The sequence below is a fragment of the Stegodyphus dumicola genome, chromosome 8, assembly GCF_044657685.1.
Source record: "Stegodyphus dumicola isolate Sdum_Otavi_A_Nest chromosome 8, ASM4465768v1".
NCBI classification, from domain to species: domain Eukaryota; kingdom Metazoa; phylum Arthropoda; class Arachnida; order Araneae; family Eresidae; genus Stegodyphus; species Stegodyphus dumicola.
In genome coordinates, this window is record NC_140775.1 from 49114234 (window position 1) to 49141249 (window position 27016).

Here is a 27016-nt window from a genome sequence, read left to right on the forward strand (position 1 = left end):
GCTTGATGTGCTTAATATGAGTTTTTATTTAGTTCACTCGTGGTGTTTCATTGTAGATGAAATTTTGTCATCGATTTTGAACCTACTTTCCTGGGTCACCGCTTTTTCGGATGGCACAGACTGTCTTTTCACCATCGATGGGGAATAATTGATATACTTTGCACTTTGTAATCGATTACGAAGTCTCGATTCGTATTACGTTTTATGCAGAACTAAGGTAATATTGTACATAGAAAATCTCGCAGAAAGGAAAAGAGCTTACCTTTATATTTAATTTTTTCCTTGTTATGTATGAGACTGGACGCAATACGAATAAATCTCTGTGATACAGTCAGTCGTTTCCATTATTCGAGTTAATTCATCGAGAGATCTTTCTAAGTCTTAACAAAAAGAAACTGGCTCATATTGCTGATACAATGATTGAAAGTATTGATATGCTTTGTTTAGTTCTCTTGTTAATTAAAAAATCGCAATTGCCTATGTAATGAGTCTAAAAAATAAGGAAAATTAATATATGTCTGTATTGTTGTTTAAGCAGAAATAATGCATGATTATAAAATATATATTAGAATCTAGTGATTGTATATGTACGATTTAAAATAATAATTACGTATATTGAAGCACAGGAGGAAAGCAATCACTGAATTTTATTTGTTTTAAAGCTTCGTAATCAATATACAACGTCCACTTGCTTATCGATGCTACTGTCTTTTGATGTTGAAGAACAGTTTGTGCCATCCGAAAAAGAGGCGAACTACTTCTTCCTGGTAAATTATCGAGCTCAAATTTTGTATGCACAACTGTTTTTCGATGACAATGCAATATGGTGAAGCAATTTTTCCAAAATTAAATTGAGATTTTTACTTCCTTCTACGAAGTAAAAAGGAAGTATTGTAATTTCGAAGCATTTCTCGTATCATATTTCAAAGAAAATATCCATTCTGACCGCTATAAATGCAATTTAACGATGTTTTTGCGTGACATTTGTACGTAAGAACAGAATAAAACACTCTTTTTCCCCCGAAAAAATTATAAAACTGATTTAAAATGAACGCTGAAGAGATTTGTTTCCTGACGTCTGTACGTACGTATGTATCTTGCATAACTCAAAAACGAGTAGCCTCAGAAAGTTGAAATTTTGTATATAGGACTACTATAACAAGTAAATGTGCACATCATATTTTGGTTGCAATCGGTCGCACCACAAGTATATAAATAATATCCACTCTGTTACTCGGCTTAGCCAGCTCAGTTTCTTTATTCTTATATGTTTGTAAATTGTGCATTTTTTGTTTTAAAAATGATTGAATTGTGTTGTTCTTATTTTCCGGGTAAGGTTTTCATGCCTTTAGTTAAGCTGCATGCAATAATTGTGGCATTATCAACAATTTAAAGTTTTTGAAGTGCGGCTAAGCCTAATTTTTGGTTACCATAGTAGCTATATTTGTTTACATTTGAAAGTTAGCAGAATATTGGATTTGTTACCAATCTAGAGAAACTAAGCTTCACAACAACAAAGTAACATCTTCTTTATTATTGCGAATTAAATTATGATTAATTAATTCTGAAATTATCATTTAAGTTATTAGCTTGGTTTTACGTAGAAACTGTAATTTTAATTGTAAAAATTGTTTTTACTTCCTTGTACGAAGTAAAAAGGAAGTATTGTAATCGCGAAAAATTTCGGTTACCATATTTCAACGAAAATATACATTTTGACCTCTATCGAATACAATTTGACGATGTTTTCCCGTGACATCCGTACGTAAGAACAGAATACAGGGCTCTTTTCCCCCTAAAACATTATAAAACTGATTTAAAAGGAATTCTGAACAGATTTTTTCGTGGCGTCTGTACGTATCGTACGTACGTATGTATGTATGTATCTCGCATAATTCAAAAACCAATATCTCAGAACGTTGAAATTTTGTATATAGGACTACTATAACATGTAGACGTGCACCTCGTATTTTGGTTGCAATCTGTTGAACCAAAAGTATATAAATATATATATATATATCCATTCTGTTACTCGGCTTAGTGAACTCAGTTTCCTTATTTTTATACGTTTGTAAATTGTTCATTTTTTGCTTTAAAAATGATTGAATTATGTTGTTCTTATCTTCCGGTTAAGGTTTTTATGCCTTTATTTAACCTGCATGCAATAGTCGTGGCATTATCAACAATTTAAAGGGTTTTTTTTAAGTGCGGCTGAGCTTCATTTTTGTTTAGCATGGCAGCCATATTTGTTTAAGTTTGAAATTTAGCAGAATAGTGGATTCGTTGCCAATCTAGAGAAACTAAGCTAGAGAAACTAAGCAATGAAGTAATGTCTTGTTTTATTATTGCGAATTAGATTATCCTTAATTCATTCTGGAATTATCATTTAAGTTATTAGCTTGTTTTTGCATAGAAACTGTTTTAATTGTAAAAATTGTTTTTTTAATTGTTTTAACTCTACTTGGTATTTTATGTTTTTCTATATCTTTAAATTTTTAATGAAAATATTTTGAACTTTTATGTATTTTTGCCTTGCCGCGAAGTGAGGACTGAATTAATTAGTAGAGCATGCGCATTAGGTAAGCGTCGGTGAATCGTCTGTGAAAAACTGTTTCTTTTTTATTTGTTTAATTTATTTAATGCACCATTTTAGATTTATTATAGTATTTGAATAGAACAGGTGACAGGTGACGGAGGACGAGGACGCCTGATGTTTAACAGAGGTAAACAGGCATATGCCCCGCGTCCTCCACTATCTAGTAGCAACAACTCCCTGGAGCCTCATCTGGCTGCCTCGGGAGTTTATTTGGATCTTAATGAGAAAGTTACGTGGCCATACAAGGGCGGTTGACATAGTCTACATTACGAGTGATGTGTATGACATTTGAAAGTTTTAAAGAAACTCTTAAGATACACAGAAGATATTCACAGACTACTAAGTAGAGTACTAATAATGCATTCATATGATGCTGTTAAAACATATAATGCTGGGCAAATGTGATACCATGTGATATATATAGAAACGTGTAATAATACTGGTAAGATCACAGGATGCAGAGCAGAGATAAAGCTGTGATACTAGTGAGAACACATGGTGCATGCCAGATATAAAGCACGCGTGTAACATTGTTAGATATAAAGCACGCGTGTATACTAATTAAAACACATGATGCAGGGCAGTTATAAGACAAATAATAGCATAAGTTGTAAATAATTATTAGCAATGAACTCTTGGTGTTACATATGAAACAGATGGTAGTATATGAGTAATAATACTTATGGGGAGACAACTCATAGTGCATGAACCTAGGCTAACACATGATAGGAGTGCATGATGCAGAGCAAATATGTTAATAGTATATACACATGATACAGAGCAAATATAGAGCTAATTACAAGGCATGATGCAGGGCAACTATAATACTGATAAAAACACATGATTTTGGGCAGATATGATGCTATTTAAAAGCACATGATGCAGGACAGAGATAATACTAATAAGAAACACATGATGCAGAACAGATAAATAACTTATTGGCACACATGGTACAGGGCATATGTTATACTAATAAAAACGCATGATGCGAAGCAGATATAATGCAAATGGTAGCATATGATGCAAATAAATATTAGGGTAAACAGTTGGAGTTAGAGCATATGATAGTATGTGTGTTGTAATATTTTAATGAGACAACTCATAGTGCACGAGCCTAGGCAAATACATGATAGAAACACTTTATGCAGAGCAGGTATTATGCTGATATATACACATGATGCAGAACAAATATAGAGCTAATTAATAAACGTGACACAGGGCAGATATGATACTAATAAAGCTACATGAAAATGCATTATGCGGTGCAGTTTAAGTTCTAATGAACACGTATGATGCAGATCAGATATGAGGAGAAAAAAAAAGAGGCCCTATGCCGCTGAGCAGGTATAGTACTATTAAAATCATTTGATGCAGGACAGATATGATACTGATGAATATATATGATGCAGAACAGATAAATAGCTTATAGGCTCACATGGTACAGAGCATTTGTTGTACTAATAGGAACGCATGATGTAAAGTAGATGTAATACAAATGGAAATATATAATGCAGATAAATATTTGGGGTAAACAGTTGGTGTTTCAGATAATACATATGATAGTATATGTATAAAAAATACTTATGATTAGACAACTCATAGTGCACGAACTTAGGCTGTCATACGATTGGAACACATGATGCAGTGCAAATATGATATTAATATATATACATGATGCAGAACAAATATAGGGCTAATTAAATGACATGGTGCTGAGCAGATTCAGTACAGGTGAAGAACGAGTAAATACACTTGGTACAAAGTAAATGTGATGCCAATAAATACACATGGTGCAGAGCTGATATGATACTAATAGCAAATCAGATATAATACGAATAAAACACATAGTGCAAATAAATATTAGGGTAGACAAAGATACATATGTTAGTATGTGAGTAATAAGTGCTAATAGAACCATATGATACAGAGAGCTGATATGATGCTAATAGGAGGACATGCTGCAGAGTAGTTATAATACTGACAAAAGCACATAATACAGTGCTTGTATAGAACTAATGAGACACATGACAACATTAAAGTTCATTAAATATTTGCTATTGTGCAAGACTTCTCAAACCAGTTTAAGTTTTGTTTAGGTATAAGATATCTTATAAGGTATTGCATGTGTAAATTGTAGTTTCCTGTCTAAATGCAGTGGAAAACCTTATGTTGAATAAATGGGCTGGCAGATATCCTGACCTAGTGCCGCGATAAATTTTATAATTTTACATATTGCATTAATGCTTCCTTTGTATTTGAATAGTACATGTGGTAATTCTTCAGATAATATAATGTTTGTGCACCCTGAATTTTAAAATAAATGAAACATAACGCTGTTAAGTGAACCAACTTAGCGCCAAAGTGTCGCTATGGTAAATAAATATAGTGAATTTTAAAGAGTGCATTTATTCTATTGTGGTTTATGCGCTATTGACGAAGTAGATTTAATTCAAAATTCGTTAGCTGTTAATTTAATACGTTTAAATGAAATGCAGGAAAATTGTGTATAATTTAATATTCAGTACGAGGAAGTCATGTGTTGTACACATCAGATTTATTTATTAAATGCTTAAACGATTTTTCAGACGTATATTCGTTTGACGAACAAACTAAGCATATCTAAATTTTACTATTCACACTATCGAATAGAATGGAATTAAATCTTTTTAACGAAACTTCTATGAAAACCGCAACTTTCTGAATTTTCGGCAAAGTTTTGGAAATCGGTGTTTTGGAAATCGTTTCGTAATTTGAGTGCGAGATCTTTTGGGTTAGTCTGAAGCTGAGTATTAAGATATTCTTGCGAGATGGCTTCTGTTAAATTAGGAAAAACTTTTCTGTGTTTGTTAACTACTGCTGCAAAATTTGAAGGGGAGGGCTTGAATTTCTTTAGTATTATCAACTATTTTCTTAGGACTTCCTGAGGTTTTCTTTTCTTTTCTCTGGTATTTACTTTTTTTAGTAGAAATTAGAGTAGCAATTACATATACTTTGAAGCGCCGGGTCATCTGAAGCAATTCCAGGCATCTCTTTGGATGTAGTCAATTTTCCTGAATAATTGGAATAAGCAGAATCATTATCGCTATCATAATCGCTGAAAGTAGCATGCTAAGGAATTTTTCCCCTATCAGGTGGTTCGCTATTACTGGTAAACAAGCAAAAATCATATTTACCAAAACTCAAGAAAAGCAGTCTTCATATTATAACTCAGAAATCATATTGTAACTCAGAATCTCATATTATAACTCAGAATCTCATATTATAACTCAGAATGCACAGAATTTATATCATTTGGGTTTTGTGATTTTGCACTAAATCACTATAAATGTCGGTTTCACTTTTCAAACTGTTAATATTATCAGATATTATAACTATTTCTATGTCTATGTCATAACACAATTAAGAGGCAATCGGCCTAGTGCAGCCTTTACCAATATATAAGTAGGGTGTCTTTAATGATGAGTTGAATCCAGTAGGATGGAACGTACTTTTTGCACCTAGTGCAGAATCTCTAGAAGAGAAGTAAACGTGGCCCCACGATGTGGGAGGATCTGCAGCTTGAGGATTTCTGCCGCTCGCCTATACTTGCCTTGAGAGAAACTGCGAATTAATCTTGATCTGCCAAGTTCAAAATCATCTCCATGGCTTAAAAAGTTAGGTAAAGTTTCTGCAAATTTGATTTAGCTGATTTAATTCTCTGAACTATTGTGGTTATTGATTTCATGAGATAAAGGGTTTTCTGATCTTTGAAAATGTTAATGATTTCTGCTAAATTTTCCTGTGGGTTTTTCTGCTTAACTTTGTCACTGTAAAGGTTTTTAGACATTTCTTGATTATGTCGACCTGAAGCTTGAATGAAGTCGGGGAAGTCATCTTTAGTGGGAATTTCTTGTGGTTTTTCTATCTTCTCTAAATGATTGCATCTTTTTCTGTATACCTTACAACCATGATAAGAGATATTATAACTCAGAATGCACAAAATTTATATCATTTGAAGAATTATCTAATCGTTGCCACATGTTCTATTCAAATACTATAATAAATCTGGAACGATGTATAAAAGAAATTAAGCAAACAAAACAAAAAAGAAACAGTTTTTCACAGGCGATTGAATATTTCTCATTCAATTAATTCAGTTCTCACTTCCCGACAAAGCAAAAATACATAAAAACTCAAAATATATATATTAAAAATTACAAAGTAAATTTTAAACACTTATTTCTTCGAAAAAATCCCAGAAAGGACTAAGCAAGATTTAATTCGCAATAATAAATGACGGCGTTATCTTTGTTGTTGCGAAGCTTAGTCTCTCTAGATTGGCAACAAATCTACTATTCTGCTGTTTCAAATGTAAACAAACATGTCTGCCATGTTATTTAAACATTATGCTTAAACAGCTTTTAAATTGTTGATAATTCTACAAATATTGCTTGCAGATTTCTTAAAGGCATAAAAACCTTAACCAGAAGATAAGAACAACATAATTCAATCATTTTTAAAGCAAAAAAATGCACATTTACAAACATATAAAAGTAAAGAAAGTGAGATCACTGAGCCAGGTACCAGAATATATATATATATAGATAGATACGTTTGGTGCGGCCAACTGCAACCAAAATACGAGGTGCATATCTACTACATGTTATAGCAGTCCTATATACAAAATTTCAACGTTCTGAGGCTACTCGTTTTTGAGTTATGCGAGATACGTACGTATGTACAGACGCCACGAAAAATTCTCTTCGGAATTCATTTTAAACCAGTTTTATAATTTTTTTGTAGGAAAAGAGTCTTTTATTCTGTCCTTACAACAGATGTCACGCAAAAACATCATTAAATTGTATTCGATAGCTGTCAAAATAATATTTTCCTTGAAATATGCTGCCTGAAAGTTTTCCAGATTGCAATACTCCTTTTTTACTTCATACAAGGAAGTAAAAACAACGGTACCTAGAGTCACCAAATTTTGAATAACATGGTCTTCCACCCGAGCATGGGTACCCGGAAGCCGGAATTTGGAATTTGTTTTATTGTTTGTTTCATATTTTGGAAACGTTAATGAATTTTTTATTTAAAAAAAATAAACAATTTCAAAGGAAGCAGTGGCAACACTGTAGGAAATAAAACATTTTTATCTTCAACACTCGAGATTGTCTATCGAAAATTCTAAAGATATACTGTTTTTTAAATATTTTTAGCTCAATGTGGCGGTAGCTGATATGCTCTCGAAACGTGTATGTGTCTGTAAATGAAAAAAAAAAAAAAAAAAAAAAAAAACCGCCCATTTGAGAGTAGTATAAAATCTGAAAGTTTTCAGATTTTATTTATTTATTTATTTATATTTATTTATTTTGATCTTGGTACAAAAATCTCAGCGCATACTTTGTTATAAATTCATTAGTTCAAGAAATTCATGTCAAAAGCCTAATACTGCGAATTAGAACGCTTCTTGTTTAAATTTTTAAGACGTATTTATTAAAGTGCAGTCTACATTTAAAATAAAAAATTTTAACATCTTATTTCTTCTCATCTCACATTTTTCAGCTATCAGGTCTGAGAGTAGGTCTGAGGTAGAGCTTTACACTCTACTATTAAAATATGCTAAAGTATGCTATTAAAATTATTTTCAATTTTAAATATCTTACTGGTCTTAAATTCTGAGTAAGACTATTTATTATTATTTTTTACAATTTTCTAAATTAAAAATTTTACTGCGATTTAAAATCGGTGTAATATATTGTACATCATAAAAATTTTAGCGGCATATCTGTGTGTGAAGTTTTAGTAAAATACTTTATTACTTATGTTATTTTACTAGAGTTCTTTTATATTTTCTGTTAACCACCAAATCAATAAATAACCTTACATTGCATTTATTTATCTGTTTGCAGCTGGAATTCACTCACAGTGTTACCACATGATTTTTTTAATAATATGCCAGCTTTAAGAAAAGTTAATTTAGAGAAAAACTTCTTTTATTCTATGCCAAAGAATCCATGGGCTGTTATCTGGACGCAACTGAAATACTTGGACATTACAGGTAAAAATTTTATCAAATGGTGTTAAGCTAATAGCTAAATAAATTTTTATCTAGATAATATGCCTGAAAATCACTAAATATATTGTTGATCACTACATTTAAAATTTTACTTCATCTTTGCAGCACTATATTAGGACTCATTTCGCGATAAAAATCTGTCGTTTTAGTTGCTATTTGCACACTCTGTTTTTATATAAATTACAGTATTCGCGAAAGCCTGATTGCCGTATTTCCTCATGTATATTTTCTCCTAGCTTTCTAGCGCCAATTTCTAAAAAAATTCGCTTTATTTTATTCCGAAAAAAATTAAAAATATTCACGGTATTTTCTCTGTCTTCAATGAGTTCAGAGAACCAGCTTCCTTAAATTTTAAAAAGTTCGTCCACGTAGTGATTGTTTTCATCCTACTAACAAAGACAAACCCTCGCAAACTACACGCCGAAATTGTTTCTTCTAAATATTGAACTTTGTGCCAGTCCGTTAGTATAAAATTAGGTATTTTTGCAAGATATACTATATTGGCGAGAGAAAACGGAGGTCGGGGACATTCGATTCTCACCTCAGCTAGTTGTACCTGGACAAAGGTCTAATTCAGTTAGTGCTTTATCTCGTACCGTGTCAAAATATGCTCCTGTTTCTTTTTTTATTGCCTAAATAGGTGACCCTGATGATATTAGGACTGATGATTTTATGTAAGTTATTCTTTTCAAATATTCAATTTTTAATGTCTGTAAAGATTGTTACTTTAATTCGTGTTCTGCTTAAGTTAAGCAGAATTCCCATACTTGTGAACTGAAGATTTCGTAATTATTTTGATTTATGATTTTACTTATGATTAAAACTGCGCTAAATAGAGGAAACTTACTCAATACGCCTTACGTGCTAATGCACAATAGAAGAGTTGATTAGGACACTGAGTAAGTTGATAAGTTTGAGAAAATTGCCTTGTGGAAATGCTTCTGAATATTGAAATTCTAGACTTCAAATGTTATAATGTTGTAAGATTCCAGGGGCATAAAGTATTAAAACATGTTGTTTAAAATACTAGTTACAAAGTTTAAAAGAATAACTGTAACGAATAATTATGTCTATTTTAAAAGAATCAGTTTATATAAGGAAGTTAACCGATGAAAATTATTCACCCTGAAAATTTAAAATAATAAAACTTCTAATATAAAAGAAGGTTTAAATGCTGTTGTATTCCAAGAAAAACAGGAAACTGTTTCTGATACTTAGTTAAAAAACTACCGTAAAGCTATAGCTTTAATATGCCTAAACATTTCATATTCTCAAATTATCACGTTTTGCCTAGTAAAATCTGCTGAAGAACTGAAGAAGTATGGCAGAAATTAAACTGTGTTCATGAACGTGTAAATTTAACAAACAAGTTATTTCTTCTTAGAAAATTGTATTCTATCAGATATAATGAAAGTTCTAAATGCAGGAACATATCAAAAAAGTTCTAGAATTGGTTGAAAAGTTGCGTAGTATAAGTGAAGAAATTAAAGAAAATAACGTAATAGCAATATTACTATGTTCTTTAACATATTCATACAACTCGTTAATAACCGCAAAAGAAAGTAAATCGGAAGCTGAATTGTCAATAGAATATGTTAAAATAAATTAATAGATGAGTATTGTAGACGTTAGAAACTAAGCAAGTTCAAAAATACGATTTAATTGCTTTAAAAGGTAAAAGTGAAAATAATTCAAAGGCGTTATGTTACACGATATTGTACTTATTGTAGTAGAAATGATCACACAATAAACGACTGTTTTCATTTAAAACGCATTGCTAGAACGTCCTCCAAAACAGATGTAAATAACAGTAAAGTAAGAAATTATTCTCAAAAATATAAAAGCAATGCATAAAAAAAAAAAAAAAAAAGTTAAAGAAACTAAGTATTTTGAAAGTATCAAAACTGAAAAATTGCAAGTTGAGTTTAATCAAGTTCTAAAAGTGGAACATAAACATGAAAACTCACAAAAGCAAGAATGTGTTATCGACTCAGAAGCCTTAATTCATATGAGGAGTGATATTAGCTTTTTCTCTCAGTTAAATGATTCTACTAAGCAAATATTAACTGTAGCTAATGGTGCTAAATTAAATTCTTATGGTATTGGTGAGGGCTATTTTAAAGTTCAAAATATAAAAAATCAGGTTACCCCCAAAAATTACAAAATGTACTATATGTACCAGGTTTACATAGTAATTTACTTTCTGTTCAATCTTTTACGAATAAAGGTTATATTGTTACATTTGATAGTAATAAGTGTTACATAAAGCGTAACAATGTACTCTTAGCCCACGGCGACGCTCAACAAGGTTTATATAAATTGACCGCGAGCTCAATTGACGAGAAAACATACTGCTATTGCTATTTCATGTTCTAATACAAACTGCATATTAAAATGGCATCAAAAATCAGGCCACAGAAATATAGATACGATAAAAGTGCTTGAGAAAAATGATTTGGCAGACGGCATTAAACTTAGCAAATGCACTCAGTGTTGAATGATCTACTTGTATAAAAGCGAAACTAGCAAAGAGACCTTATTCGAAAACGAGTTTTACATCTAAAAATCCACTAGATTTAGTACACACAGATGTGTAAGGGCCAATTGAAGTTAACAGCTTAGGAGGGAAAAATATTTCGTAAACTTAACCAATGACTATTCGCGTTATACTTAAATTTAATTCATTGCTTCAAAGGATGAATATATTCGACAAACTAAAACAGTATTTGTACGCATTTTGTATTTATTTAGTTTAGCTATTTTCAGTAGAATTTGTAATTCAAATTGTTTTATATACCCGTGCAATGCAGCACAAGACTTATTTGATGAGAAAGCTACACCGGAAAAGTTAAAAATACAGAAGTAAGCGCATTTAATAAATAGATATCAATGTAACTGCTTTTGCTATCCAGAAAATTCGAGAAAGTACGAGAATGTGCTTGAGCATAATAAAAAAGCTTATAAAAACTGGAGGAAAACATCTCAATTCAGCAGTTGTTTAGAAAACTGTTGTTGTTTACTGTAGCGAATTCGCGGCGAGATCGAATTAGCTTTCTTTATGTTTCTCTGTTTTTAATTGTGTTCTGTAAAACGTTTTTAGAACAGTTAAGCCAATTCATGGCAGGCTCTGTTGCGAGATGAAAGATTCTGTTAAAAAGGTAATAAAAGCTATTGAAGAGGAAATGAATGTTGTTCAAGAAAACAGGTCAAGAGGAAATGAAGAGAGAAATTATCTGCGTAATAAAAAACAAATTCGAGGCCATGGAAAGCAGAATTGGAGCTGTTGAAAATAAAGTTGGACACATTGAAGAAAGAGTTTCTTCTGCAAAAGAACAAATAGAAGATAGAGTTTTTGCCGTGGAACAACAAATTGATGCCAGGGTTACTGCGGTTGCAAAAGAAGTTGATTCCTTGAAGAAATTCGTAGCGACGACAGGGAGCAGTAGTGATGGTTTTAAATATTTACCAATGCCTGTTCGTCCGTATCTGAAGCTATCCACATACTATGGGCAGACCTCCTGGCAAGTATATAAGACACAATTTTCTATAGTTGCGGATGTGAATGGATGGTGTTCGCAAGATAAGGTCTGTTATCTCGTCGCTTCTTTGCGAGCAGTCGCTGCGGATATCCTTCAGACTCTTCCGGAAAGCCAAAGGCTAAATTTCGAAACTTTATCCGGCGCATTGGAGCTGTGCTTCGGAGAAAAATTTTTAAAAGACTACAGCACAGTTGTTGTTGTTCGCCACAGTTGTTGAAAGGCTGTCTTACCTCGCCTTTTCGGAGTGCCCGAGAGAAACTAGAGAAATCCTGTCTCTGCAATACTTCATCGACGGCATCCTGGATCCTGAAATATAGAAAGCACTGCGAATGGCGGATGTTTAAGATTTAGAAAGCGCTCTACTGTACGCCATGAAATTCGAGGCAGCCTAGCAAGCAACTCGTAGAGACCGCCACTCAGTCGGAGCTGCTCAAGTCCAGGAGGCAAGGGATAAGTAACTATTCGTCTAGAAGATATAACCATACAATTAAGTGCCTTGAGACGAAATATTAGTGACAAGAAACCGACTCTAAAGTGCTGGAACTGCGGTGCAGAAGGCAACATACGGAGGAACTGCAGAACATCCCAGAGCACGGAAAATAAGACTGATGATTTAAACAGACAATTAAATGCCATGGGACGGAAAACTACTGACAAGAAACCAAAATGCTGGAACTGCGGAGCTTAAGACCACGTACGAAGGACCTGCAGAACACACCAGGGTTCGGGAAATAAAACCATTTCCCAGCAACGACGCAGGAAACAAATTAATGATCATATCAGGGAGTGGTGTTTGAAAGATGGTGAAAAACCCCGTTTTAAAGAGCTCAAGATTTCGGCAGTGAGTGGCAGCAGTAATGGATTATGCATCCATGGGCATATCGATGGAGATCCTTGCAATATGATGATTGACACAGGAGCTAATGTTACCATCATTCGGGACGATTTAGCTCAACAATTTAAAGATAAACTCATTTGGACGTCATCCTGTGTTACCATACAGACTGCGTCTGGTGATAAAATGGACATAGTTGGGAAATTAAACGTGAACATCACGTTTGGAAGTACCGTTTACTATCACAGGGCACATGTGGTAAATATTAGAGATCCTTGCATACTCGGGTTGGACTTTTTAAGAAAACACAATTTTTCCTTGGATTTCAAAAACAACAAACTGCTTTCAGCATCAGAGGACAAAACTATCCAGCATTAGAAGGGATCATCACCTGGAAACTCAGACACCTTGTCTGAAAGACTCTGCTCGGAAAGCTGCCGCAATTGTACTAGGATCGAAGAGAACCTCAACACTACCGGCTATTCTTCATCTCAGATTCTCTTCGGTCGTGACCATCTGCATTGTGATCGTCTGTTTGATCGCCCTCCGTATGCACCTTCATCGCTTGAAGAATACATCCAAGATCTCCAGGCCCGGTTTGAAGTGATGGAAGAGAGTGTGAACTTGGCGACGGAAAAGGAGAAGACCCGATATGACACTAGAGCTACTGAACATCGATTCAACGAAGAAGACAAGGTGTGGTCATGGAATTCGACTAGAAGGAGAGGACTCTGTCCTAACTACAGTTACCTTGGGATGGTCCGTACACAGTCCTAAACAGGCTGAACAACGTCGCAGTTCGGATTCGTAAATCATCGAACTCTAAACCTAAAGTAGTTCATTACGACAGGTTAGTTCATTAATATGGCCATAGTACGTTGCGTATATAATCGTAAATAGTATAAGACCATGGTCCTTTTTGTTTCTAAATGTGTATTTGATTTGTATTTGGTACTTGATAGTATTTGATTTGATGTAAGTTACTTACTGTAGTTATTGTTTATTATAGTAATGTAATGTTTATTGTTGCCTTAATCGTAAGTTTGGCTTCCCGTCCAGGGATTGTACTGCCCGGGACGTGCAGTACTTGGGAAGAGCGCAGTGTTACGAATTTTATATTTATTAGTTTAGATATTTTCAGTGGAATTTGTAATTAAAATTGTTGTATATACCCGTGCAATGCAGTACGAGACTTAAAAGAGAGAAGAGAAAGATACGCCGGAAAAGTTAAGATACAGGAGTAAGAGCATTTAATAAATAGATATCACGTAACTGCTTTTGCTATCCAAAAAATTCGAGAAAGTACGAGAATGTGCTCGAGCATAATTAAAAAGCTTATAAAAGCTGGAGGAAAACATCTCAATTCAGGAGTTGTTTAGAAAACTGTCGTTGTTTACTGTACCGAATTCGCGACGTGATTGGATTAGCTTTCTCTACGTTTCTCTGTTTTGAATTGCGTTCTGTAAAACGTTTTTAGTAGTTTAAAATATAACTACTATGATATATTGTTAAAATATCTCTCAGGACATTTCAACATTTTGTTTTATTTCTTGTGTTAAGAATAAATTTTATTCGCTTTTCATCGGACTTGTGCATTCAATTTATTACGAACCCGTACGCACGCAACAATATGTTGCATCGACAACAAATAAATTTAGAAAGAAGGTAAAAGTTATCAGATTTGATAATTGTACCGAATACTGGAAGTTACTTAAAGAAACTTTGTATTTTTCATCCAACTTCGGTTCCTTATTGTTCGGCACAGAACGGCGTCGCAGAAAGAAAAAATCGCTCTTCAATAGAGATAACTAAAGCTATGCTAATGAATTTCAAATTACCAAAAGGGTTTTGGGCTGAAGCAGCAGCTACTGCGCCTATCTCCAAAATAGGTTACCAACTAAAGCCACAGATAAAACACCGTTGTGGAATGTAGAAAACCAAACTTAAGTCACGAATATTTGGCTGTAAAACATATTATTAGGTGAACAAACAAAAGCGGCGAAAATTCGACAACAAAGCGTAAGAAGAAATGCTCGTAGGATGTGATTTACGAAGCAAAGGATACAGGATTTATGTAGGTGGAAGGAAAATAATAGTAAGTAGAACTGTTAAATTTTCAGAAAACTCGCCTATATCTGACAAACATGTAGGAAATAATGCTGAAGATTCGGAATTAATTCATTTCGACAAATCTCAAAACAATGAAGAAACGTCTCTTGGCGATGATTTTACAGAAGATTGAAAAGCATGTGAAGAGTTAATTAAATGTCAAGAAAATGTAGAAAGAAGAGTTTCTAGCAGATCAAGCAAAGGGGTCCCACCGAAAAGATTCTCTTATGAAGCAGAAGACGAAGAATCAATCTTACCTAAAAAAATAAAGATCCAGAAAGCTATGAAGAAATTCTAAACTTACCAAAACGTGAACAAGAAGCTTGGATCAAGGCTATGCAAGAAGAAATACATTCTCTAAAAGAAAATGAAACCTATACACTTACAGAATTACCACCAGGAAAACATGCAGTAGGCAGCAAATGGGTGTTTAAGACAAAATATGATGAAACTGGTAAAAATATAAAATACAAAGCACGCTTAGTAGCCAAAGGATTTACTCAAAAATACGGCAGTGATTATGATGAAACGTTTTCACCAGTAGTGAAACACACTACGATAAGACTTTTCTTAGCATGGACAGCGTAAGCGTAACTTATAAAGCAGAAGACGAAGAATCAATCTTACCTAAAAATAAAGATTCAGAAAGCTTTGAAAAAATTTTACGCTTACCAAAACGTGAACAAAAAGCTTGGATCAAGACGATGGAAGAAGAAATGAATTCTTTAAAAGAAAGCGAAACCTATCAAATTACAGATTTACCACCGGGAACACATGCAGCAGGCAGCAAATGGGTGTTTAAGACCAAATATGATGAAACTGGTAAAAACATAAAATATAAAGCACAAAACGGGTAGTGACTATGATGAAACGTTTTCACCAGTAGTAGTCCCACTACAATTCGAGTTTTCTTAGCATGGACAGCATATAATAATGCCAAGGTACATCAACTAGAAGTTAAAACAGCTTTTTTGAATGACAAGTTAAATGAAGAAATATATATAGGGAATAAGCAGAAGGATTCGTAGTTCCGGAAGAAAGACATGAAGTTTGTAAATTGCAGAAGTCGATTTATAGTCTCAAACAAGCAGCTAGGTGCTGGAATGCAGGAATTGAAAGTACATTGAAGAATCCTGAGTTCAGTCAAAGGAAAGCAGTTCCGTGTCTTCTTACAAAAGAGGATTGTCATTGAAGAATTTATTTCATCATGTATGTTGATGATATCCTAATAAGTTCTACAGAAGAAGGACTAATTCTGGAATGCTATAAAAAATAATTAGATATTTAAACACGACAAAGCATTAATCTCTACAAATTTTGTCAAGTGATAAACCTAATCTTACAGTTTAAGTAATTGAGGATTTAAGGAAACGTTATCAAATAGCACATCTTGGTGAAGTTAAATATTTCTTAGGCATGGAAATAAATAGAAAGGAAGATGGAAGTTATGTCTTATCTCATAAAAATAAAATATATCAGCTAGTCAAGCAATTTCTATTTGAAGAAGCGAAACCCGCTAGTACACCAATGGAAACAAATTATTACAGTCTAAGCAAGAAGAAAAATCTCCTAATTTCAAATGATAAATTTCGCCAAGCTATTGGAAGACTTTTGTATACATCGTCTATCACAAAACCAGATATCACAGCTTCAATTCACATACTTAACATAAAGTGTAATAATCCACTTCTAAAATACTGGAATGCTATAAAAAATAATTAGATATTTAAACACGACAAAGCATTAATCTCTACAAATTTTGTCAAGTGATAAACCTAATCTTACAGTTTATTTAGATGTTGATTGGAGATAAGATACTGAAGATACAAAAATTTACATCAGGAAGTATAATTTTATTGGGCAAAAATTGTATTTTATGATTTTCAAGAAAACAAACATGCGTCTCATTATCTTCAGCAGAAGCTGAATACGTTGCATTATCGCAAGAATTACTATGGCTATTAAAATTAACAGAAGATTTTAATCTACCCCAAACTCTGCAGATAATGTTTTTCGAAGATAATCGGTCAACAATAAAACGTGTAGAATCTGAAAAGTTTAGTTCGCGCACAAAACATATTGATAAAAAATTTCATCATATACACGACTTGCATAACAAAGGAATAGTAAAACTTTCTCATCTTTCAACAGAGCAAATGGTTGCTGATATTATGACTAAACAACTTCTTAAAGCTAAATTTCAATTTTGCAGGAATGAACTGCAATTGTTATGAGTTTCATTAGCAAAAAAGGAGCACTGTTAGCATAAAGTTAGGTAATTTTGCATAATGAAACTCAAAAGCATAAAAACCGAACGTGCGCCAAGATATATATTGGCGAGAGAAAACGAAGATCGGGGGGGGGAGGCATTCAATTCTCACCTTAGCTACTTGTACCCGGGCCAAAGGTCTAATTCAATTGGTTCTTTCTCTTTCAGATACTGTACCAAAGTATGTTCCCGTTTCTTTGTTTATTACCTAAATAGGTAAGCCTTGATGATATTAAAGCTGATGATGATTCTATATAAGTAATTCTTTTCATTACTTCAATTTTTAATGTCTGTGAAGATTGTTACTTTAATTGGTGTTCTACTTAAATTAAGCAGAATTATCATGCTTGTTAAATAAAGATTTCGTAGTTATTTTGAATTCTGATTCTTTGATTAAATTTGCGCTAAACAAAGGAAACGTACTCAATACGCTTTACGTGCTAATGCACAATACAACACAGCCTAACACAAAAAACGACCAATCACAGTGAAGCAAACGTGAATTGACATTCAGTCTACTATTTTGCTAAGTCAGCTGCACATTTATCTTCTCTAATTATTTATGGATGATTTGAGGCTCAAGATTAGAATAAGAACTTGCGAGTTCAAGTTAAAAAGAAATCGAAATGAAGGTATCTTATTAGATACTGTAATATTAATATTACTATGTATTCTTATTGGAATGTAGGGTTTCATTTAAGGAAATAATATTGTGATAATTACTTGTTGTTTATCAATGACTACTTTTTATTTGTTATGTTCTTAATTTACAAGGTAACCAAAACGTTTCTTCCCGTTTTCGACAATCAAAAAGAAAAGTCATAAAACATATAATAATAACCGCTAATCCTCAAAGTAATCCCCATCGGCATCCAGTGCCTTTTGCTAACTAGCTGAGTAACTTTTGCTGAGTGGCCAGCTGTGCGATGCTATCTCGGTAAAACTCAGGAGTCTTGGACGCAAAGAATTCCGTGAGGGCCATTTCCAGATCTGGACGGTTGTTGAAGGATTTCCCTCGAAGATGGTTGTGCAGGGAATGGAAAAGGTGGTAGTCTGTTGGAGTGAGGTCTGGGGAGTATGGCGGATATGGTAGTGTCTCCCAGCCCAATTGCTGGATGGTGTCCCTGGTCTTCCGAGCCACATGTGGCCTCGCATTTTCATGGAAGAGGAGTACACCCTTACCATTGACCAATGTTGGCTCTCAATGCATCAGTGCCTGATGCACACATTCCAACTGCTGCGAGTACAGGCCTGCCGTGATGGTTTGGCTCACTGGCAGGAGCTCATAGTGTACCACTTGGCGACTAGTCTACCAGATACAGAGTATGATCTTGCGTGGGTGGAGAGAAGGTCTCGCAGTGTGAGGCACAGGGTCCCGTGGTAACAACCAATGTCTGGAACGACTGAGTGTGTCATACTGGACCCACTTTTCATCGCTGGTAGCAAGCTCACCCACGTGTTTGGCTACTGTCACTCTCTATGGCTGCTCTCAAAGCCTCATCGTCCCGCTCTTGTGGCCGATCACAGTGTGGTGCATCACTAAGAGACAAATCCCCTGACCTGAATTTCTGGAACCGTTGCCTAACGGTTCGTTCGTTAACGACATTATCTCCAAAGGCCTGGCAAATTTGTCAATTTGATTCTGCTACGGACAGGCTTACTTTAAAATCATGCAGCAAACAACTCCGAACAAGCCTTTTTGACGCTTTCATTTCAATCAGTCGCTGTGTGAGTTACGTTTGAAGTTCAAAGTTCCTCCTACTGCCGCGATTTTTGCCTCTTATTACCTGTAAAGGTTTGAAGTACCGATACAATGCGCTTTTATACTCTTGTCAATGTCCGGACTCCCATCCTAAAAACTTCATCGCCAGGTTTGGCGACTATTTTTATGTTGGGTTTAGTCTTCTAATGTCATATTAGAAACGGCAATAACTTTTTTGGATACCTCGTAACAGCGTGCTTCGGAAATTAAATTATTCGTGTAATTTTCCCCTCTCGATTTTCGAGTAGTAAAATTAATTATAAAAGGGAGATATATGCTTGAAAATAAGATTTTCGTTGTTCACAATGTTCGACTTCGCAATGCTTTTGAGTTTTCCTTAAAGTTCGATTTTAAAGAACTTCAAAACAATCCTCTAATTTCTAGTTACCGGTGAAAGCATTAATAAAGAAAAACTAAAGAAAAAGCTTTCTTATTCAAAATACTAAAACAAAACATCATGACAGAAAATAAAACTGAGGACAAGTAAATGTATAATTCAGATATTTAGATACACGGCAATTCGCAACAGATAGAAAAGAAAAGAGACCTAAAAATTTGCAATTTTGTTTGTATAATAGAGCTCTCTTGAAAACCTAGAATCCCAGATTTCATTAATCTACCTCTTAAAGTTATAGAATTATTAAGGTCGGAAAAGTGCCATTTTTATCACTCACTGACTGACTCACTCATCAAAAACCTTGACCACTTCAAAATGACTCAGATATTTTATTTATTTATTTATTTTGATCTCGGTACAAAATCTCAGCGCATACTTTATTACAAATTCATTAGTTCAGGAAATTCATGTCCAAAGATTAAAACTCCGAATTTCAAGAACGTTATTCAATTCAAATCTAAAACTTCAAAAAACTGTAATATTATCGAGGTTAAAACAAATAATACTCATAACGAGCATCTGATAACGTTACCAAACAGATAGCGTTGCACCGATCGCCGGTTTCCGCTCCACTCAGATGCTTATCAACTTTGCCGAAAGTGAAAGAGGGAAGAAAACCTCTTTACAATAGCTGAAATGATAGCCCTGCGGTAGAGTGCAGGACCATCTCTTTTTGTTTTGTTTGCTTAATTTTTTTTATACATCGTTCTAGCTTTATTATAGTATTTGAATAGAACATGTGGCAACGATTAGATAATTCTTTAACTGGTATAAATTTTGTGCATTCTGAGTTACAATATGAACGAAATATAATACTGTTAAGTGAACCTAGCGCTAGAGTGTCGCTATGGTAAAACAAATAGAGTGAATTTTAAAGAATGCATTTATTCTATTGTGGTTTATGCGTTGTCGGCAAAGTAGATTTAATTCAATCCAATAAGTTTAAATGAAATGCAAGAAAAAATGCGTATAATTTAATAAACCGTACAAGGAAGTCATGTGGTGTACACATCAGATTTTTTCATTTTGGTACGAAGCAGATGTCAGATGCAAATAAAACAATAGAAAATAAAAAAGGAAACGTGAATCTATTACTGTTACGGATTTTGTATTTAGTTAGCTATTTTTACTAGAATTATAATTAACATTGTTTTATTCCCCTGTGCACGAGACTTATTTTAAGAGAAAGCTACGCCGGAAATGTGAAAATACAGGAGCACGCGCATTTAACATTTAATAAATAGATATTTCGTAATTCTTCTCTTTTGCTTTTCAGAAGTCTTGAGAAAACGGAAATTGCCAGAACATTCTCGTGACTGATTAAAACGCTTTAAAAAGTCGGATTGAAACATCTCAGTTCAGTTATTTACTTAGTTGCTCTTGTTTACTTAGCTGCTGTAATTTTGAGATTCGATTAGCTTTCTCTGCGCTTTAGATTGCGTTCTATTTAGCGTTTTAGTAGTTTAAAATACCGGGTGGGCATAATTAAACTGACAGTGCTCTGTAGCGCGATCTATTTGCGAAAATGACGCCACATTTTGTAGGAAGATTAAACAAGACGGGGGACGAAGGATTCTGCGAAAGAAAAATTAGTTCCAAAATTCACCGCTAGGGGAATATTTGGCGCTGTGTAATAAAAAATAGAGTGTTAACAAATGCAAATTAATACGGAATAAAATTATCTTTTATTATGGATATGCCTTATGGAATATGGATATGCCTTACAGTACGGTATGGAAAATCTTACGAAAGATTATCAACTTCTATCCGTACAAGATCAGCCGTGCATAGGAGTTACTGTACACCAACCATGATAAGCGATTGACTTTTGCTCTCACCTTTCTTGCCAGAATGGAGGTGGATGATGCTAGGCCGTGATGGATGATATTATGGGAAGACGAGGCCCACTTTTACCTGAATGGAACTGTGAATACCCAGAACTGCCGAACTTGGGATGACAAATCACCACATGCAGTCACAGCAATTCCCTTACATTCACCAAAGGTAACTGTTTGGTGTGGGTTCACAGCGGAATTTATCGTAGGTTCATTCTTCTATGAGAACATTACCCCGACAGGACCGGAAACCTGTTCTGTTACCGGAGAGAAATATCGCCATATGTTGAACAGCTTTGTTATTCCGGCACTTCAGTAAAGACAATGCCTGGGGGAAATCATTTTCTTGCAAGATGGAGCCTCTCCACACGTTGCTGTACGGGTGCAACAGATGCTACGACAGAAATTCACAACAGAAAGAGTCATTAGCCGCTACTTTCCAACTGCATGGCCACCTCGGTCTCCTGATCTTACCCCATGCTATGGGGTTAACTTAAGTCCAAGGTCTATCAAGGAGTGGCCCAGGCCCTGGCTACGTTGAAGGATAACGTATCACGGACTGTACGGGAGATTCCTACAGGCATGTTACTTTCTGCTGTTATGCATACTGTGCACAGAATGCAATATGTGGTCCACAACAACGGCAGCCACATTGAACCTCATTTGAATGCAAAATAAAAGGTAATTTCCGTATTGATTTGCATTTGTTAAAACTCTATTTTCTATTACACAGCGCCAAATATTTCCCTAGCGGTGACTTTTGGAACTAATTTTTTTTTCGCGGAATCCTTCGTCCCCCGTCTTGTTTAATCTTCCTGCAAAATGTGGTATCATTCTCGCAAATAGATCGCGCTACAGAACACTGTGAGCACTGTCAGTTTAATTATGACCACCCGTTATAACTACTGTGTGATATTGTGATAATGTACGAATATCTTTGAGGAAAAAACTAGTGTTTTGTTACATTTCTTGTGATAAGAATAATTTTTATTAACTTTTTATCGGACTTATGCATTTAATCTATTAGGAAACCGTACGCACGCAATAATGCTTTAAAATAAGATTTGAACATTTATATTGTTTAATAATTAAAAGTAGCTGTTTAAACTTATTGTTTACATCTTTACGTTCCTTTAAAAATCAAAAATTTCAAAAGACTACATTATTATCGAGGTTAAACCAAATAAAGTTAAAATCCCCAAACAAAAACAAACGGTTAATTGAAATTATAAATAATTTTTCAGCGATGCCAGACAATACGGTGTGTTTGTTTGCCACTAAAAATATGTGTAACTACTTCAATAATGCAAAGTTATTAGGTATAGAACAGTCAGAAACCAAATTAGACGTCACAGATGAAATAGATTGGCTGCGGTACTTAACTAAACGAGCAAGGGAAAGGAAATGACGTCGTAATCAAAATAGGAGCGCATGTAATGCTGCGTAGGAACACAGACGTTAGCAAGGGGCTGGTAAATGAATCGATCGGATAAATAGAAAAAAATACTTTAGGACGTCGACAACAAAAAGCAAAGGAAGAAAAAATTAAATTCAGCCATAACATAACATACGAATTAGAACGAGTGAAACTAAGTTTCAGATAATGAATAACGCATATGCTCACCGAAAACAATTCCCTATTTGCTTGGCTTATGCAATAACAATCCACAAACCACAAGTCCGATGAAAGGTTAATGAACTTTATTCTTATCACAAGAAATATAACAGAACGTTGGATTTTTCCTCAGAGATATTCGTACAATATCACAATATCACGCAGTACAATCAGTAGTTATACTTTAAACTACTGAACACGTTAAAATACAACGCAACGCAAAAAGAAAGCTAAATTCGATCTCTCGCTAAACTGTAAAGAATTACAACAGCAGCTAATTAAACAACTACAGAGCTGAGATGTTTCTCTCCGGCATTTTAAAGCGTTCAGTCGGTCGCGAGAGACTTCTAGAGACTTCTTTGCTTCTAGAGATTTCTGGAAACCAACAGAGTAGAATTATAGTTACAGCTAACACAGTAGCCAATTACATTTATTCTATTTTAATATAAATAAAAGAGATATTTATTTATTTATTCAATGTTAAATGCACGTGCTCTTATTCTCTTATATTTTTACTTTTTGGCGTGGCTTTCTCTTAAAATTTATCACGCATTGCATTGCAAGGGGAAATAAAACAATTTTAATTATAATTCTATTAGCATCAGCTATCTAAATACAAAATTCGTCACAATATCATAAGACCAATATAAATGTGAAAAAATGGCCAAGTTCGGGTGAAATGTATCACCGACAAAAGTCGGTATCACCGACAAAAGAGGTCTAACGGATGGCAAGTTCCATAACAGTTCCTTTAACCCTTTTACAGGTGGGGGTAAATAGCTATAGGAATATTCATTCTTCTTCAATTCATTTAAAAAACAATTTATTACTTTCTTTGGTATCGAATTTCTAACTTGATAAGTTTTAATTGCCAATAAATTACGTTAAAATTTTTTTTGACTTCTCCAATTAAAACGTCAGTGCCAAGTTAGAAATCCTATTCAAAGAAAGTAATAAATATATTTTTAATGAATTGAAAAATTTTGTACATTCCTTCAGCTTTGATTAAAGGAACTGCTATGGAACTTGACATTCGTCAGATCTCGACACTTTTGTCGGTGACAATGACTACACCAGTGGTCGCCAAACTTGTGAAGCTTCTGAGTTACCATACCGTTTTTAAATCCTACTGTAAGCTACCCAAAAGGAAACACCAAATTATTTTTTAAAAATTCTTATATTTGTTTTTTGCTTATAAACTTACATTTCTAGTAAATTTGAAATCAATTTTAATTAAACTATATATAAAAAAATAAACTGAAATTGAATTGTAAATAAGAAAGAAATTGTAATTGGTAATAAATTACAAATGTAACAACAGACTTTTTTTTATCAAATTGATTAACAATAATGAGAAAGATGGAACTCTTTTTTTTTTTTTTTTTTTTTTTTTTTTTTTTTTTTTAATGATCAACAAGTTTTTAAATGTTGGGAGAGTAGGTAGTGACTGCCATTCGACTACAGTTGTCCAAGTGTTCATCAGTGACTCTGTTTCTGTACTTATTTTTAACAAATTCCATACTAGGAAAAGAAATAACACATAGATATATAGAGCTGAACACTGCCTTCATATTGAAAAGACAAACCTGGATCAAAATTGAGTATTTGTCTCAAGGAACAAGAGACCAAATATTTTCATAGCTTGAAGAAAGCGATTTTACGGATAAATTATTTTGAAAATCCATCAGTTCCAACTTCACTGCAGCAGCGTCTTCTTGTCAGCGTCAGCTCAGTGGAGGAATCAAGGTTAGGCAACCAAAGATGTCTCCGAACCGGAAGATAGTTGACCGAAAGCAAAGAGAAAGCTCGCGATCGAAGGTTTGGCGATCACTGGACTACACCTAACGCCATTTCTCCCGACCCTGGCCACGTTTTCACATTTATGTTGTTGTTATGATATGAATTAACAGAAATATTAATTATAATCTCTTCATAACTTTTAATTTAACATATTGCATTTTCTGTATAGCACAGTTATAAATAGTAACACTGTCCAAACTGAACTGTAAATTGCATTTACACATTGAAAGGTACAGATAAGAGCATCGTAATAGGAATATCGCGTTGAAATTTCAGCATCTAAGTTACTTTAGAATCAAAATACACCTCCAAATGCACAATATGTAATATCCCTGAGCCACACAAACGTGTCGAGAATAAGGTTGGAGCCACTGCGGTCAATGCAGTGACAACACTAGCAGTGCAGGGCCGAGCGATTAGGTCACTGAACATCGGTAGTTCAATCTGGGATTGATTCCAGGCGAACTGGATTGTTGCATGGATGTTTTCTTGATTATTCCCGTGTGTAACTCCGTGTTCTTCATTACCTCCGTGTGGACAAGAGCTAGTTTCCCTTAGGAACTCTTCCATGAAGGCATCCTTCTTCTGAAACAGATAGTCCTTGCCTATTTTACGATAATCATATAAACTAAACCAGTTGTTTCTGTTTCATCACAAAAAATGTTTAGCAACAGCGTATTGTGTTTGGTCACTTTGCTCCACTAAGGTAGGTAAGTATTTATTTGAATAATTATTATGAGATATCTTATTTTGTTCGGATTTTATGATGAAAACATTTTTACCAATAGATAAATGATTGAATTCGAGTACCAGAGATAATGTCTCAGATGGCAATGCTACAAAATCTCTTCAAGCGGGATCTCGTAGTCAGAAAGATGCATATGAAATGCGAAATAGAAATTATGCTGCGACATTTCTCCAGTATGGCTTTATATTCAGCAATTGTGATGGTAATAAACATCGTTTTTGTTTAATTTGCAATAATGTTTGAGCTATGAAGAGTAAGAAATCATCAAAATTAAAAATGTGTGTGTGATTATGGCAAAGCCTCGAGGGCTATCTGCCTAAGGGGAGGGATGCCTTCGTGGAGGACTTTCTAAGGGAAACTGGCTCGTATACACGTTACACATGGGGAAAACCACGAAAACGCCCATGCAGCCAGCCCGTTCGAGGGATTCGAACCTCGGACCGAACTACCAGTGTTCAGTGACTTTACTGCTCGGCCGCTGGTGGGCCCCAAAATTAAAAATGCATCTTGAATCCAAGCATCCTTCGCACATCCTGTAAGTTAACAAAAATTTCGAACGACTGTTAAAGAAAAATGTTATTTTGAGAAATTTATGACTGTTAGAAATAAAAAGAGAAAAATATTCATTTGTTTCAAGCGAAGTTTCATACATCATTTCTAAAAATAAAATCCCATATACCATTGGAGAAGATCTTGTATTACCTTCTGCTATTAAGATAGTAGAAATACTTTACGACGGGCAATGGAATTAGGAAAATTTCTTTCTCTTTCACCAACAGAACTTCTGAAATTAGCAAAGATCATTAGAGCAAATTATTAGTAAATTTAAAGAAGGCAAAAAATTGCAGTTCAGTTGGACTACACAGCTGATGTTTCAAAAATATCACTCCTAAGTGTATGCCAGATAAATGTATAAAAAACAGTCCGATGAAGAATTGTTATTTTGTCGTCGTTTGGAAAAACATATAAGAGAGAAAGACATATACGAGTATAGTTAGAGTTGACGAATTTTTTCTAAAATTGAAGGTTTATAGGATTTAACTCTTTTTGGCCACATAAATTCATCTAGATCCTATTAATGAAACTGGTGACTTCTCGCACAGGCGTAAGAGAATATCAGCATAGAAAAAGGTGAAAATAACTCTTTATTAATTTTCAACTATGAACAGAAAGGCACATACTTCATGCTTTATAATAACACCGACAACTTGCGGTGGAACTTAAGCTTTCTTACGTAAATCAATTCAAAGTCTCAAAAGAATAGTGCTGGACTAGCACCTTTAAGTTACGGCTAACTAGGTTGACTCGATAACTTAACAGGCGTGATAATTATTCAAATGACCAAAAGGCGGGTCAACAACTCCGCGTAACAGTAAGAACAGAAAGGAAACGTGCGTTGGCTAGCGAAAACACAATGAGAATAAACCCCAAGATTAACCCGTTTAAATACTCA

At 34.2% G+C, this 27016-nt stretch overlaps 1 protein-coding gene across 1 annotated transcript in view; it reads left to right on the forward strand.

Annotated features, from left to right (window-relative positions):
* Nucleotides 1-27016, forward strand: part of LOC118204025 (uncharacterized) — a 74025-nt gene that overhangs the window by 42923 nt on the left and 4086 nt on the right. Inside the window, exon 4 of the mRNA XM_085821829.1 lies at nt 8488-8636. Within this exon, the coding sequence (XP_085677955.1) occupies nt 8488-8636 (149 nt within the window). The remainder of the gene's footprint in view (nt 1-8487; nt 8637-27016) is intronic.